The sequence below is a fragment of the Takifugu flavidus genome, chromosome 10 (genome assembly GCF_003711565.1).
Source record: "Takifugu flavidus isolate HTHZ2018 chromosome 10, ASM371156v2, whole genome shotgun sequence".
NCBI classification, from domain to species: domain Eukaryota; kingdom Metazoa; phylum Chordata; class Actinopteri; order Tetraodontiformes; family Tetraodontidae; genus Takifugu; species Takifugu flavidus.
The window spans coordinates 3,747,285-3,761,917 of NC_079529.1; the positions used below are offsets into that span (position 1 = coordinate 3,747,285).

A 14,633-nucleotide genomic window follows, 5' to 3' on the forward strand; every position below is an offset into this window, starting at 1 on the left:
ATGGGGAAAAGTGGCGTCGGCCACCAACAGGTCTGCTTCAGGTGCACCCAACGGAATTATTTCGGTTTAAAACCATTTAAACTTAATCATTGAGTAGTTATTGTGCTGTACTTACCGCAATTTACCAACTTTTTTTTTTTTTTTAAATCAACATATCAGTAGGAAGGCTTCTCTCACTGCCCCCGTGAACATCCAGGGTTTGGACATTGAGATCGTGGAGGGGTACAAATACCTGGGTGTTCATCTCAACAATAAACTGGACTGGACTCATAACACAGACGCCCTGTACAAGAAGGGCCAAAGTCGTCTTCATCTGTTGAGGAGACTGAGGTCCTTTGAGTGTGCAGGTCACTGCTTAGGACTTTTTATGACTCTGTGGTGGCATCGGTGATCTTCTACGCTGTGGTCTGCTGGAGCTGTGGGAGCTCAGAGAGGGACAAGAAGAGACTTTTTGTACTTTTCTGTATTGTACACCGCTGTAACGTGTAATTTCCCCGATGTGGGATCAATAAAGTTTTTTATCCTTATCCTTGTCCTTATCCTTATATCTGCTAATCAACATCTGTTTGTTACTGACGGCCTAATGGTCACATGGATTGAATTAAATATAATTCAATTTCAGAGGGAACACTGTCATAAGCACACAGGTTTGTCCCATAACGACGTGCTGCAGTGCATCAAACTGTGCTTTCTGTCTCTGGATAGTTCCATAGGTTCATGGCCTTTCAAAACAAGCCCTTCCAGTTATAAAAAAGGTCTTTGTCTAGGTAAAATACAGGGCCCGCGGGGGGGAAGGAGGCATTTTGAAAGACAGATAAGTCAGGGACAGTTTCCTGAAGTAGCCTGTAATCATTGCAAGACAAAGATAAGATAAGAGCCATCCTTTATTTGCATTTGCACGTTCCGAACATGTGGACCCTGAATAGGCTCTTGTAAACACTCTCAGAGCCCGATTGTTGCTCCCCTGCTCGGGAGTCTCGCACTATTAATCACGCAGAAATAGGCCAGGCCCTTCGCCGCAACCTAATCCAATACTTCTGCTCAGAATGGTCTATAATTAAAGAGTGCGAGAACTGTTAAAGATGAAACATTAGGATAAGGAGTCGATATAAGCTGGAAGGGCTGAGCCTCCCAACAGTGCACGCAGCTCTGGACCGACGTCAGCAATGAGGCTGTAGGTTTTTACATGTGAAATAAGTCAAAGATCTCTTTAAACCTGCCTCAAACCTGTAGAAACTGACTTTGCTTTGTTTTTTCAGCATATACATCTTGATTCTGTTGGGAGAAGTGGTAGCAGAGCCAGTCACAGGTGAGTTCCCTGAAATATTCCAAACTATTGAGCTATTTTTTCAAACATGCCAGTGGACGTAGCACCTTTCTGTCCTTGCTATCCAGCCCGTAGAGGCGTGCTGATGTTGCTGAATGGTGAGAGGATCCATCTGATGCCATTTCTAGACACACATTGCTACAAATCCCATTTTAATAACATCAACACCCACTTCCGTCTGTCCTTTTAGAGGCCCTGGCCATGACTACGGAGAAGACGGTGGTGTCGACCCCTGCAGGTTTGTGCTTGAAATCCACACTAGCAGATGTCGTCGATGTTTCACGCGCTGCTGACTATCATATTTGCTATTGCAGCGTACAGGAAGCCTAACCCTGCCAATAAAGCAGAGGTAGAGCCAGACTCCGAAGGTGAGAACGTGAGCCTCCACTGGGGACCTGCTGCAGGCCCAGGTTAGGGGTTAGAACCTGTCTGAGTCCATTAGAAATAACATAAATCTCATCACAGACGTGTCCGAAGCAGCATCGGAAGAGAAGATGACGGGTAGGTGGCGTTTCCTCATGTAGAACATGGAGATCATCTATCTTTAGTTCCTGGTCAGATGTTCTAACGACTGTCCTGAAAGATTCCGACAGTCAGGAGATCCCGTCCTCCAAGGCCATGCAAGCAGGGAAACCTCCATTCAAGAGGAGGACAGCCGTAGACGAGATGATCAGGAGATGGGCGCAGGAGCGGGGCAGCAGGGAGAGGAACGATCCTGACAGCGAAGAACACCCCAGTCCTTCAGGAGCTCAGGCGCTCTGCCCAGACAGGACGGCAGAACCAGCCAGTGATGATCAAAGCAGGGACCTGCAGGACCCGGACAGTCCGGAGGGCAACTGCGGCAGACCAGCACCAGCGGGTAACCGAAGAGGCCCGGGTCTCTCAGGAGGGCTTTCCAACAGGTTCTGAGCACTAATGATCTTCCTTCTCCCCTTCAGAAGGCCGAGACTTGGAGATCCCAGCGAGGTCTCCGGCGGGTGAGTAGAGGAACACGCTGACCGAGATGATCGGAATGTTATTTCAGAGCTTGTCTACTTTGGAGGTGCAGCTCCTCCGGAGAACAAGCGGAGAGCATCCGGTCCGACCAAGAGCCAGAGGCCCTGAAGATGACGCGGAGGTGTGTTTGGTCTCATTGTGGTGCTGTTATATTAAAAGATGGTGGATTTAACCGAGCTGGGTTTAGGGCTCAGGGGAGCGATGACTTGGTTATTTTTCCTTTTGTCTCTCCATCCTGATTCAGTGGCGATTCATCCGTGGAGTCATCGGGTTCTGACCGGATCCTTCCACACACACTTCCCTCTGGGAGGTTCTTTCATGTTTTTGACCTAATGTTTCTTTGTGTGTTGTGTGAACAAACGGAAGGGAGACGGTGGAGTTAATCGGACCATTTATAACCCCCAGGTTTAGAAAGGAATACAGTTATTTCATTAATGTTTTGACTCTCTTCAACGAATAAATAAGAAAACCAAAATAAAAGCAGCCTTTTTTTCATTTTACCATCTTAAATGTATCCATTTGGTAAGTTTCCTCATAAATTAAACGACATTTTCTGGAAGTTTAAGAGCTACAGGACATAAAAAGTCAGCAAATAAAGTAAAAATCAATTGCAAAGAAAAAAAGATTCCATAAAAGCCGTGTTACACATTTCAGATCTTGAGCTTTAATGCTGCAGGGACACAACAACTTACCATCAAATATTGACGGACAAGTACCCGATTTTCTTTATGGGATGGATTCATTCATTTGCTAAAAGTTTCTAGTTCGCTGTACACGTCTGACTGGACTCCCTGTAACACCTACAAAATAAAAGCAATTTATTCCCAAAAAGAAGTCAATTGATACATAACCCAGAAAGCTGGATGTACGAAGGAGGGTTTTTACCTGGTAGGGTGACTCCGTGACCTCTGACCCTGATGTCGTTGCTCTTGATGTGGCAGTTCTTTTACCTGCTTAAATAAAAACCCACTTTCATGTGTGCGTGAAGTAAAATGGAGCCATCAGGAAGAGGAAGGCAGCGCTCACTGTCAGGGTCCCTCCGTCTCTTGAGCTTTGTCATGAGGCAGAATACAGAGGCGGTGATGAGGAGGGTCAGGAGGATATCGGTGATCATAGCGGCCATCAGTACCCACGTTTTGATGACATAACAATGGCCACAAGCTGTGAAGAGAGGAGACGTTTGAACACTGCAGCACAGAGGCTGGAAATCAGCAGCGAGAGTTGCTGAACCTGCCTGGATGTCCTTCAGCAGAGCCTGCGGAGATAGAGAGAGAGACCTCAGACAACACCACCCACAGCCAGAGCCTCCCGCAGTCGCCCCAACGGCACTCACCAAACCAGGGGCCCACAACACACAGGCCGTCGGACATGTTCGCTGCGTCGCTCCCTGGTGGAAACGGGTGGGGGGAGGCTGAGAACTCTCTTCTCTCTCAAGTGGATGCGACGTCGCCTCCTCAATACGACATGTTGGATGTAGAGGAGTCTGGTGGGAGTCTGGAGGGGGTCCGGCGAAGAAGAGGAAGTGGATGGGACTTCTGTTTCGGGGTCTCAAGAGCTAGACTGGGATCCAGGCCTGCTCTTAGAACTGTCGCAGCGTTAAATGAAAGCACTGAGAGTTAGTTGTGATATGCTTCTGGGAGGGCAGTGCTCCTCCTCCTCCTCCTCCTCCTCTTCCCCTGGTCTCAAGGTTTGTGCAGACTATTTAGGTCACTCCATTGGTAAACCACAGCTGTAAAAGTAATGTGAAGTCAAAAAGGTACTTTTTATTGAGCCTGAACTGCCACAGTGTGAATACATACCAGTCTATTGACAAAATTATTCTAGTGAATAGAAACTCTGCTGTTATAAATTCAAAATGTCTCTGATCTTCTTGGGAAAAGTCCAGCAAAACTAGTGCTGAAAACTATTACTATATATATTACTAGAGTATAAAACTATACTATGACTATATATTACTATATCCTATACCATTACCACTATACAAATCTAAAAAAAAGTAGTTAGAATGATTTAAAACCTTTAAAACTTCATGGAGGCGTCAAATATGAAGAGCATTTTCTTTGAAATGGGAACTATCAACCAACTGAGAATTTCCTGTTCCACTTCCTATTGTGTATATATTTATATATCTAATAAGCACACACACACAGACACACACACAGACACAGACACACACACACACCCACACACACACAAAAACACACACACACACACACACACACACACACACACACACACAGAATCAGCCACTGACATGAAAAAGGCTCAGTCAACCTGTTAAACAGTTTAACAGTCAACAGTTTAGACCAGCATCCCATAATAAGCTCCAGTCGGCCACATGTCTCAGCTGCTGCTGTAGGACACAATAATTTCACACACCTCTAAGGTCACACAAATATGTTTCTAGGACAAAAACACAGAAATGCTCTAAATTATGAGCTCTCAAAGGCCAAAATAACTTTAATTCATGTACAAACTGATTTTCCCTGATTTTTCCTGAACGTGCAATCTTGGGTTTTTTTTCTTTTTCTTTTTTTCTAAATGCAGCATTTATATTTTAAATCTTGATTATGAAGCATCTGTTTCCATCAGAGAGGAAGAAGCACAAACATTTATTTTTAATAAAAAAAATCATCAAAATAAAAGTTTTTTAAAAAGCAGGACGATAAGAAGATATTTCATGTTTTATCTGCTACATTAAAAAAAATAAAAATAAATCTACTTTCTTATTTAATAATATTATATGAACTAAAAAGACAGCTGAGAGGGGATACGGATGGAAAACTGCATTAATATGGTGTAATTCTGCTTAAAATGGGGCTGTCTCTCTACATTCTTGACCTCTTGACCCCTTCTTCTGCAGAATTCTTCCATTTTGGCGGTTGTTTGTTGTTTTTCTTGACGTTGGCCCGCGTGTTCATGTAAATATTGTCAGCTGTGAGGAGAGAAACCAGGTCGCACATTTAATGGCAAAGTTGCGCCCATGGAAGACAAATCTCAGGCCTCACCGCTCTTTATCGCCTTCTGTCGAGTGCTCGCACATCTGTAGGTGATGACGACGATGATGAGGGTCAGGACCACATCTGCCCCGATGACGCCGGCTACCGTCCACGGCTCAATCCTGTAGCAAGACACAGAACTGTCTGGGGGGGGGGACAGGTGGAAAATATCAGGGCTTAGCCTCTTGGTTCTTTTATTTTGAAACATCAATCATTAAAATCCAGCCGACTGCATCTTTTGTGGGTCACCGTACCTGTAGACGCCGCCGCCAGTCCTTCGAGAAGGGAAAGGAAAGAGAATCATCACCTCTGCTGATGTCAGTTAGGTTTCTTCGTGTTATAAAATCTGTGGTTGCATTTTCCTGTCAGACCCCCTCGGTGTGTCTGTGAGGTGTGTATTTATGTGTATGTATGTGTATGTGTGTTTGTGTGTGTGTGTGTGAGGGAGTGAGTGTGGGTGTGAAATACAGAATAACATGCATACCGAGAATGTTGCAAAGAATAAAAGCACTGGTCAAAGATCTGCCGGGCGCCATTGTCAATGCAACGCTTTTTGGGAGAAAAAAGAAGATTTTTAAAAAGTCTGTACTTAACAATAACCAATTATAGTTATGTCTCACAATTTTACGCTTTTATATTCAAATCAGCTAGATAATTGCTACTATTTTAGGTCTGTATTTCATGTGTGTGAACCAGAAAACCACTGATTTCAACAACAGATTAAAAGCATCCTGAACTGATTAGTTGGGGGGTGGGGGGGGGGGGGGGGGGGTGTGTGTTAAAAACACAAATACAAAAGTGAAACAATCCATCATTTGTCACTAAAATCACACACAAATCTATTTGTGAGTAACCGTCACAGAGGATGCCGTCTGACAGCTACAACATAGAGGGAAAGTAAGAGGCGCTGTGTGCGTACCTGCTGCTGCTCCGCTGGGGTCCAAAAGAAGATGTGACTCCAGTCAAAACTGTTTCGAAAGTCACGGCTTCTTCCTGCCTCTGCAGAGCATGGCGGTGGGTTGGTGGCAGTGGAAAGTCTGTTTCAAAGCTGGTGTCATCAGGGGCTTAAAATCTAACAAACTGGCTTGAGGCTAGATTCTCCTCCATAATTCTAAATCAACCAAAGTGACTCAAAAGGTGACACAAATCTATTCAAAAAACACATTTGAAAAGCCAACTGTCTGTATTTACCTGAGGCAAATGTTGAAATTCTTCCAGAATGTAAAGTTTGGAACATGTTTTCAGCTATGTTGACTAAAACTGCCCATCAACTGAACGAACCTACTCGCAATCACATTAAATAGTTAGAAAAAAAACATTTAAATTCTCCTTCCTGCTGTCTCAGCCAGCCTGATTGACTGTGCACGCACAAGCCTGGCAGTTCCGGCAGGGGGCGCTGTCACACTGCCTTTAAAAAGACTGGGTGGCTCAGCAGAGCCGCAGGGACCCTCGACATGAAACCACAAATTAGGGGGGACAGTTGGCATGCACGTGACGTCATCCAACTCAGAAATGGGTGCTTCTTTGGAACTGACTCACCTCCAGCGAGTAAAAATGACGCTTGACTTTAGTGTTTTGACAGAACTGAGTGATGAACATTTCCAGGAGCCCCCCAGTGTGGAAGCTCCTTCATCTACCGGCAGAAATCAAAAACCTCATATCTATAACAGGCAGGCGAATCACAGACCTGCTTTTTTTCTCAGAGTATGATTATGATATGATATAATACTATTGCAGGTTTTCTGTGTGGTCCACCAAAGAGAGCTCCAGTTACTACAGAAGCCTGTTAGTTTTTGTCCCCATGACAACTATTGAGATATCATCTCGAACCACCTCTATTCCAAATATTGAATTTCCCCCAAACGGAACCGGGCTTCTCCACTGATTTCCCAAATGAACAATTTCCACTTATTTTGCATCTGCTTGAAAGCAAATCTTAAATCATGTTTTCTTTCAAAGGGACTGTATATGGATCCAGGCATCAATGGGTTAAACGGGTTATCTAAGCCGCCCTAAAGGGGAAAATCTGACTGATTGAATCGTTATTTTGATCTTTCTAAACAAAACACCGTTATGGAATGTGGAACTATAATGTTTCCTTTAAAACAATCGAATGAAAATGAAACTACGGTATATTGTTTTTTTTATTATGATTGTTGTTAAAAGATATGGGTTGTCCCATTGGTAGAAATTAGAACAATTGAAGAGATTTTCTTTTGGTCATCGTGAAACAAACGATCAGAAATTCTGTTCTATTCAATTGATATTTGAGCAGTTTATCAAAGTCCTGATGAGGTTGAAGCCATGAAGATACAAACGAGCTTCAGAGGAGCTTCTTTAGTTAACTGGCGTGTTTCCCCTCACGTAGATCATCTGTTGGAACACATCTAAACTCCAACCCGAGCAGAGTTCACCCTGACTTTAAATTGTAAAGTGGTTAATCTGGGGTTAATCCGACTCGTAATTACACAACAAAGGCAGCAGTCGTAGATAAACTATGACACATACCTGAACTACTGATGTGTCAGGCTGATATTTTCAGAGCCCCCCCGCGTAATAGGTCGCTTCTATTTGTTTAACAAAGATCAAAGAGCCCAGATGGGTGACGGCTGCTGCTCAGCCAGTGGTGTCGCTGCTGTGTGGCTCCCCCCGCGGGGGGCGTGGTGATGGGGAACAACGTGCTCTGTGTATACAAGCGGCGGCGGAGAGGAGGATCAAAACATCATTTCAGCACAAGAAGAGGACCTGTAACGGATTCCAGAGCGACAACCCGTTTCTGACATGCACTTTGATAAATGTGAGTAGATCACCGGAGATTGCTTTGATCTGTTCTTTAGCCAACCGGGCTATTCGCTGATGTCAAGTTTATTATTCGGTTAGATTTGTGCCGGTTTGGATGGGTTTAGACCCCGAACCTGAGTGGCATTTTTATTTTTTGGTTGTTATGAAGGGTGTTTTCATTCATTCATTCATTCATTCATTCATTCATTCATTGTGACGCGTGTGATGCGGCGATACTGATACTGTTTCTCTCGGGTCTTATGTGAGAGAGATGTGAGTGACTCCAGGACAGTGGACACACGGCGGGGAAGCCCAGACGTGCATCCACCCTTATTCAGGAACTTTCGTTTCTGTTTTCATCTTATAAAAACACACACACACACACACAAAGAGGGGAGGGGGGTTCTCTGTTGGGATTCCAGCCTGTTCGAAGCCAAAATGAGGAACCCGGTTCCGCACTCTTGCTCTCGACCGAGCTGAAAGGGAAAGGTCGTCGGAATCCCCGGCCTCCTACGCGCATGACGCGCGTGTCCAGGGGTTTCCACAGGTCGCAAGAGTAGTGCGTGAACCGAGACTGACCCCCCCCCCCCCCCCACCTTGCACTGTTACGCTTGTCTGGTCTCAGATTGGAGCGTCAGGTTCAAGTAATGCAGGGTGACACCAGATCCATTTCTGATAAAGTGATCCGTGGCCTGTGGTCGGGGGGGGGGGGGGGGCGTTTCAGGGTTTTCCGACAGACCGACCTCAACAACTACTGTTGGCCTTTTTCTGAATGTGAGTCCAGCGGGACGGACTTTTGTGCTGGCAGGTTCGAAAAGGTGAAAGGTTACAGGTGTAGGGAGCAGTTACGCAAGGCTTTTAAAAAATCTATTCCCCTCATTTTATTTGCACCTTATTTATTTAATTAATTATTTATTTATTACAAATGTCTCCGCCTGTCTGACAGCAGTTAATTTACAACTATTATATTTTTATGGTTCAGCAACATAATCAGAAAACGCCCAACAACAACAATCATCTATCTATCACGGGGAGGGGGCACGTTTGGGTGAAGGGTCCACCTGGATGAGTTGCCAGTTCATTGCAGGGCCCTATGTGAGCATTTGTGGGTTTGGTACCTTGCTGAAAGGTACCTCGGCAGTCCTTTGACGGTGTTCTGGCACCTTCTCCTGCTACCAGCACACCTTCCATGTTTTGTACAGTATGTACGACTTTCACTTCTTTCTAAGTAGTCTCATCTATGCAATTTTGGTACTTTTTTAGTCTCATCAGCAGGTCCGTCTCCACTGTGCTAAATATTCAAAATCAGAACTGATTCATTTATTTATTTGAAAGTTTTGTGAAGAGAGAGCAGCCCTGCGCTCAGAACAGTTACAAAAAGACACGAGCCTCTCTTCTTTTGCTCTTCCTCCCGGACATGCATGTGAAATAGGAAGCACGTGTTGATGGTGACGCAGCTCCGACATGTCGAGGGCAGGAAGATGTGGTTAGCTTCACCCTCAGCGTAACGGAGCAAGACAGGAAGATGTCATAGAAAATGTGCAGTGGCAGTCCGTCTCCGGAACCCTATTCTGACGATCACGTCTGATTTGCACGGCCGCAAAACGCATGTTCACAATGGAGGAGGTTCTGCGGGCCTTTATCTCTGCTCTCCGGTTCCACAAGCTAGGTGGAAATGTCACCTGTGGTGGAGGGGTGGAGGTTGATTTTAAGGAAACAGCCTTGTGTGGTCAGAACCTTTAGGCTGGGAAAGAATAGAGCTCTTGTTTTGTCTTTTTTCCCCCCTCACTTTCTCATCACCTTTATACCATTAATGGAAATGATAAATCTGCACCAGCAGGAAAAAGTTCATAGCATTCATGGCAGATGAGATAATCACCATAACAGAACTTGTTGCTCAGAGTTTACAGTGTCATTCTTTAGATCACCACCATGTCAGGTTTTTTTTTTTTTTTTCTCGGTGGTATTTTTATAGAGCGTGAGGTTTGACCTACCTCATGCAAACGACCCGGTGGTTGAACATATTCTGTCTCGTCAGCACCAAAGGAGAAGCCGTGTTGCACTCTGCCCACTGTGAAGAAACTCCTGGAACAGAAGAGGAAGCGTGAGACGTCCACGGCGCCGCCGTCCTGCACCTCCGCCAGCATCAGCCCGGCTCACACCTCGACTGCACCGGTCAGGGATGCAGAGTTGCCTCCAGACACAAGTGTTGGCAGATTTTCGGCTGGTTCTAACTTCCCTGTTCTCTCCTCTTCACAGCAATTCTCCATTACAGAACCTTTCACCTGCACAGGTAAGAGCAGCTGCACCATGCTTGTTACTTCAATAGGCTGATAATGTATTTGTGGCCAAATGAGGCTAAAATGGGTCCAAAAACTGCATCCTTCTGCGCTATGACACCCTAAAACAACATATTTGAATGCTGCTAAGGTAATAAAGCAGGAGCAAGTGCCAACCAACTCTGTTGTATCATTGTTGGAGCAGGTTCTTCTGCGATCCACCACCCACAGCCCAGCATCTCACCTGCGGGCGCATCCAGCAGCTACTCAGACATGGCCGTCAGCTACGAGCAGTGGGCCCCAGAGTCGTTACAGCCCTACTACCCCAGCATCAACATAGAGCCCGGCTACGCCGCCGCCTACGACCTCCCGGTCACGCCAGAATACAGCGCCCAGCAGCTCTCTGTGTTTGGAGACGCCATCAGTCATACATATGTAAGAAGAGTCCTCCACCGCAGATCTTTCTGCCCCTTCCAGCTTGCCCACGACGTCCCGTGCTAATTTGTGCAGGAGTGCCAGCGAGCAGATCCCAGTATGAGTTCATCCTGGTCACTGATGGGTCAAAGCGGGCAGGTCTTCTTTGGCTCCCCCATGGACATGGCCAAGCTGGAGGAGGCCAGGATGGTGCTGAGCCGGCTAGACTACAGCCGAGCCACCGAGCAGGATGAAGATGGAGACACGTGGGTGCTTCTGTGTGGATGAAAGAACTTTTAGAGTCTTAATCATCCCCGAAGATTGTAAACAAAAGAAGTTTCATTTTCAGTAGTAACCAACAATTGTGACTCTCGTTTACCACAAATTCTGGCACGACGAGGAAGATGTCAGTGAGTCAGGCTCTGATTAGAACCCACTAGACTAGTTTAAAAGAAGAAGCAAAGACAAATTCCACTGCGACTGGGACGTCTGTGAACGTTTTCCACCCTTTCTGACTAAGTCATTCCTTTTTTCGAACAGCATTCTGCACATCTACACCGCCAAGGGGCTGAGAGAATACGCGTTCGCAGCTGCGGAGAGGCTGAGGGCCGTGGGCAGACTGGACGCCAAGGAACACAAGGGAAAGGTGCGGAGCGGCGACCTCCAAAAAGCGGCCCGTTTAACCTTGTTGTAAACGTAATGGATTTGGGTTTATGCAGACCGCTCTGCTGGTGGCGGTGGCCGCCAACCAGCCGGAGATCGTGCAAGACCTGCTGTCACTGGAGGCTGACATCAACGCCTGCGACGTTAATGGCCAGACCGCCCTGCACCTGGCTGCCCACTACGGCTTCCCTGTGGTCCTGCAGGTAAATATCTACTGGAGGATTCTGTGACATTAGTGAAAGACACTAAACCAGGCGTGCCCAGACCAGGTCCCTGAGGGGCCTAATCCAGCCGGGTTTTCTGTCCCACCAGGCAGACAGAGCCTCCGCCTGGTGGGACGGAAAACCCAGCTGGATTTTGACCCTCAAGGACCTGGTCTGGGCACGCCTGCCCTAAATATTAAGAGCATATGTTTTTTTCACAGGCAATTCTGTCGAACAAGCCAGCTGTCAACCTGGAGGCCAGGAATTTTGAAGGTATTTTTGCTTCGCTGTCCTGAAACGAGGGTAATGACAGCTTAGAAACAAGATTCAACGCCAAACGTGCCTTTGCCGTCTCCTCAGGTATGACCGCTCTGCACTGCGCAGCCATTTCCCACTGTGCCACCATGAAGGCTCTGTCCAGCGGTGGGCTTCCAGATGTTGCTCTGCAGGGCAAAGCTGTAGAGAAGCTCTCCTGTGTGCAGAAGCTCCTCAGCAGCGGTGCATCGCTGCTCAGCCAGGTACTGCAGCTCTCTGCCACATATGCCACATTTACATTATTACCACCTAAAGGACATTTGGGAACTTGAGGTATCAAAGAGATGAATGTGAAATGAAATTAATGGTGCCAGAGATCTTGTGGGTTTCAATTTACACCAAGTTTGTGTCTTTTCTTCAATTCCAGGAACTCAAAAGTAACAAGACTGTGCTCCATTTGGCTGTAAAGGAGGGGAACGTGGAGCTGGTCCATTTTCTGCTGAGGACCCCCCTGGCCAACATGAAGGACTTTGTTAACCTGAAGGTGAGAATCACTCACCCCCCTCTGACTTTTAAACCTGTTCCTCAGTATATCCAGGATTCTCTACATACCTGACTCACGTCGCCCTGTCCCATTGTGCTACAGGCTCACGGCCACACAGCTTTGCACATGGCAGCTGGTCTCCATGGTAACCCCCACCAGGAGGAGATCCTGAGACTGCTGCTGAGCAGAGGAGCTGACCCCAGCATCCGCAACCTGGAGAACGACCAAGCGGCTCACCTCCTGCAGAGCGGCCACCAGGGGGAGCAGGTGAGCTTCCCTACTTGATTTTTGATCCTATCCGACTCAGTATAATCCTAAATTCACCTTTTACCTTAAATTTACCAGCTCAAACTCATGCTGAAGAGACGCAGCACCTCCTCCCGTCGTCGTATCGTGTCCTTGCAGGACCTGGAATAATTTTTTCTTCCTTTTTTTGGAAGGAATGAATCAAACCCATTTTCCTCTGTTGTAAAGGGGATTGAAAGTTTTGTGGCGTTAGAAGTCTGTGTTCATAAATTTAGCTGCCGTAACCGACCCAGTTTAATCTGAATCAGATTATACAAAAAGGTGTGGCCGTGCAATTTAGGCCTGCTAGTTTAAAAAAAAATCTAATTCCAATGATGTGATAATAAAAAAAAAACCCTATAGTTTATGTGTTTCAGTCCATTTTGCATTTTCTTTTGAAGTACATCGCACAAATCTTGCAAAAGAAGGGTCTCAATCCCAGCCCACAGTCAGCAGAGAAACCCTGATGTGGTAATCTGATAATCCACCATATATTATTCTGCTGTTTGCATTATCAGATGAATAATCTCTAACTCTGATCAGATTTTTACGGTCATGTAAAAATCCCCTAGAGACTTCATTCTTAGTTTCTATTAAAGAGACATTAAAGAGCAACAGTTCTAACAGGCTACAATCCCAGATTTAAGTTAATTTCTGTGAAATTGTCCCTGAAAACCTTTGACTCACTTGTCAAAAGCCCCCCCCCACCATCACCAAAGGTTATCATATTGATACACCGGGTGATGACTGATGACAGACCAGCTCACGTTGAGAACATTGGCACCTTTCTTTAGATATGTGTCATCCTTCAGTGTTATTTTCACTTGGAAATATGGAAAGTTTACTGTGTAAAAATGGATGTTGGTTCAGAACGAAGCACAACAGAGATGATAAACAGTCTGACTAACAGTTGATTTGTGTCGTGAGTCACCGGAGAAAGTAAAACCACACAACCAGCAGGAAGGCGAGGACAGCGTCCTCCAAAATCAGACAAGCATTTCTCTTTTCATCATTCTTCCACAACAGCAAAATATATAATCCAGATGATTGTTTCAATGTCCCTGAAAGGTTACAGTCACCCTTTATTTAAATCTCTGTTTTGTTGGAGTAAAAACCCCTCCAACCAATGTTAGCTTTGATCTGTTACATTTGGCAAATTCTAAAGTTACGTGAAACATGTATGACCCCTGCTATTTATTGTGTGTTTTTCTTTCCCTTGTTATTTATTTCAGGGTGTGTTTCTTTTTTGTTTTTACTTTTTTTTTTGGCAGAACAATGAAACATTTACTCGCCTCAGTTAACTTATTAAAAACAGATGATTGATGGATGTGTTCCGACTTATTTTGTCCCATTTTGGTCAAAATGTGACTGTTACAGAGAAATAAAATGAAGGGGAGACACCTGGTTCTAAGTAGAGTGCTGACATTTATTTTCTTGTCCTTAATTTACTCTTTTAACTCAAATAAATATGATCAGCCCAAAGACAGAAAGTAGAGGACTGGGGGAAACAGGCTGGGACCCCCTGCTGTTGATAATCCAGGAAGGGCCACAAGCGTGACCCCTGAGGCAACCTTCCGTATTCCCGCATATTCTGTATTTTCTATACAGTTTGAGGTGCTGGGAAAAAAGAAGACGAGCAGATTCAGTCGTGAGCTGATGTGTGAATGTGACGACACTTGAACAGGAAGTGGACTTACTGTCTGCTTTGGGAATTTGGGAAGTGGACGAGCTGGAAATGCAAAAAGAGAAAGTGAGCAACACAAACAAGCAGTTATGGTCATTGAAGAAAACAGACAGAAAACATCTCATTAAATGGATCTTTCAGGAGCGCACGCCGGGCACAGAGCAGGCACATGAAAACACAACCCACGTGGGATTTGTCATCCA

The 14,633-nt window shown here is 45.5% G+C and overlaps 3 protein-coding genes across 4 annotated transcripts; 1 reads left to right on the forward strand and 2 right to left on the reverse strand.

Moving 5' to 3' along the window:
• Positions 1-866: 866 nt before the first annotated feature.
• Positions 867-4,618, reverse strand: tyrobp (transmembrane immune signaling adaptor TYROBP). 2 transcript variants are annotated; one of them, XM_057045439.1, is made up of 5 exons: positions 3,657-4,618; positions 3,558-3,578; positions 3,350-3,484; positions 3,209-3,273; positions 867-3,123 (listed from the first exon to the last, which is right to left on the reverse strand). In XM_057045439.1, exons 1-5 carry the CDS (start codon positions 3,691-3,693, stop codon positions 3,067-3,069), a joined length of 315 nt encoding a protein of 104 aa, XP_056901419.1. In that variant the 5' UTR covers positions 3,694-4,618; the 3' UTR covers positions 867-3,066. The 2 variants fall into 2 exon arrangements, with proteins under 2 accessions (XP_056901419.1, XP_056901418.1); XM_057045438.1 differs by having other exon boundaries at positions 3,209-3,276.
• Positions 4,619-4,755: 137 nt separating this feature from the next.
• Positions 4,756-6,912, reverse strand: hcst (hematopoietic cell signal transducer). Its single transcript, XM_057045437.1, has 6 exons — positions 6,514-6,912; positions 6,242-6,359; positions 5,807-5,871; positions 5,577-5,597; positions 5,332-5,466; positions 4,756-5,258 (listed from the first exon to the last, which is right to left on the reverse strand). Exons 1-6 carry the CDS (start codon positions 6,557-6,559, stop codon positions 5,152-5,154), a joined length of 492 nt encoding a protein of 163 aa, XP_056901417.1. The 5' UTR covers positions 6,560-6,912; the 3' UTR covers positions 4,756-5,151.
• Positions 6,913-7,987: 1,075 nt separating this feature from the next.
• LOC130532666 (NF-kappa-B inhibitor delta) lies at positions 7,988-14,073 on the forward strand. The gene is made up of 12 exons (XM_057045419.1): positions 7,988-8,119; positions 10,142-10,278; positions 10,363-10,396; positions 10,588-10,817; positions 10,893-11,062; positions 11,337-11,442; positions 11,516-11,662; positions 11,884-11,935; positions 12,023-12,180; positions 12,345-12,461; positions 12,564-12,728; positions 12,807-14,073. Exons 1-12 carry the CDS (start codon positions 8,104-8,106, stop codon positions 12,876-12,878), a joined length of 1,404 nt encoding a protein of 467 aa, XP_056901399.1. The 5' UTR covers positions 7,988-8,103; the 3' UTR covers positions 12,879-14,073.
• The last annotated feature ends 560 nt before the right edge of the window (positions 14,074-14,633 follow it).

Excerpts from the sequence above, each read along its gene's own strand:
- tyrobp (XM_057045438.1), bottom strand. The coding sequence starts at position 3,693 with ATGTCCGACGGCCTGTGTGTTGTGGGCCCCTGGTTTG. Across the intron at positions 3,579-3,656 it reads TGTTGTGGGCCCCTGGTTTG|GCTCTGCTGAAGGACATCCA; the intron begins GTGAGTGCCGTT and ends CTATCTCCGCAG. Across the intron at positions 3,277-3,349 it reads GAGACGGAGGGACCCTGACA|CAGGTAAAAGAACTGCCACA; the intron begins GTGAGCGCTGCC and ends TTTTTATTTAAG.
- hcst (XM_057045437.1), bottom strand. The coding sequence starts at position 6,559 with ATGTTCCAAACTTTACATTCTGGAAGAATTTCAACATTTGCCTCAG. Across the intron at positions 6,360-6,513 it reads AATTTCAACATTTGCCTCAG|ACTTTCCACTGCCACCAACC; the intron begins GTAAATACAGAC and ends GCTTTGAAACAG. Across the intron at positions 5,598-5,806 it reads TATTCTTTGCAACATTCTCG|GACTGGCGGCGGCGTCTACA; the intron begins GTATGCATGTTA and ends CCCTTCTCGAAG.
- LOC130532666 (XM_057045419.1), top strand. Across the intron at positions 11,663-11,883 it reads GCTTCCCTGTGGTCCTGCAG|GCAATTCTGTCGAACAAGCC; the intron begins GTAAATATCTAC and ends TTTTTTTCACAG. Across the intron at positions 12,462-12,563 it reads AGGACTTTGTTAACCTGAAG|GCTCACGGCCACACAGCTTT; the intron begins GTGAGAATCACT and ends ATTGTGCTACAG.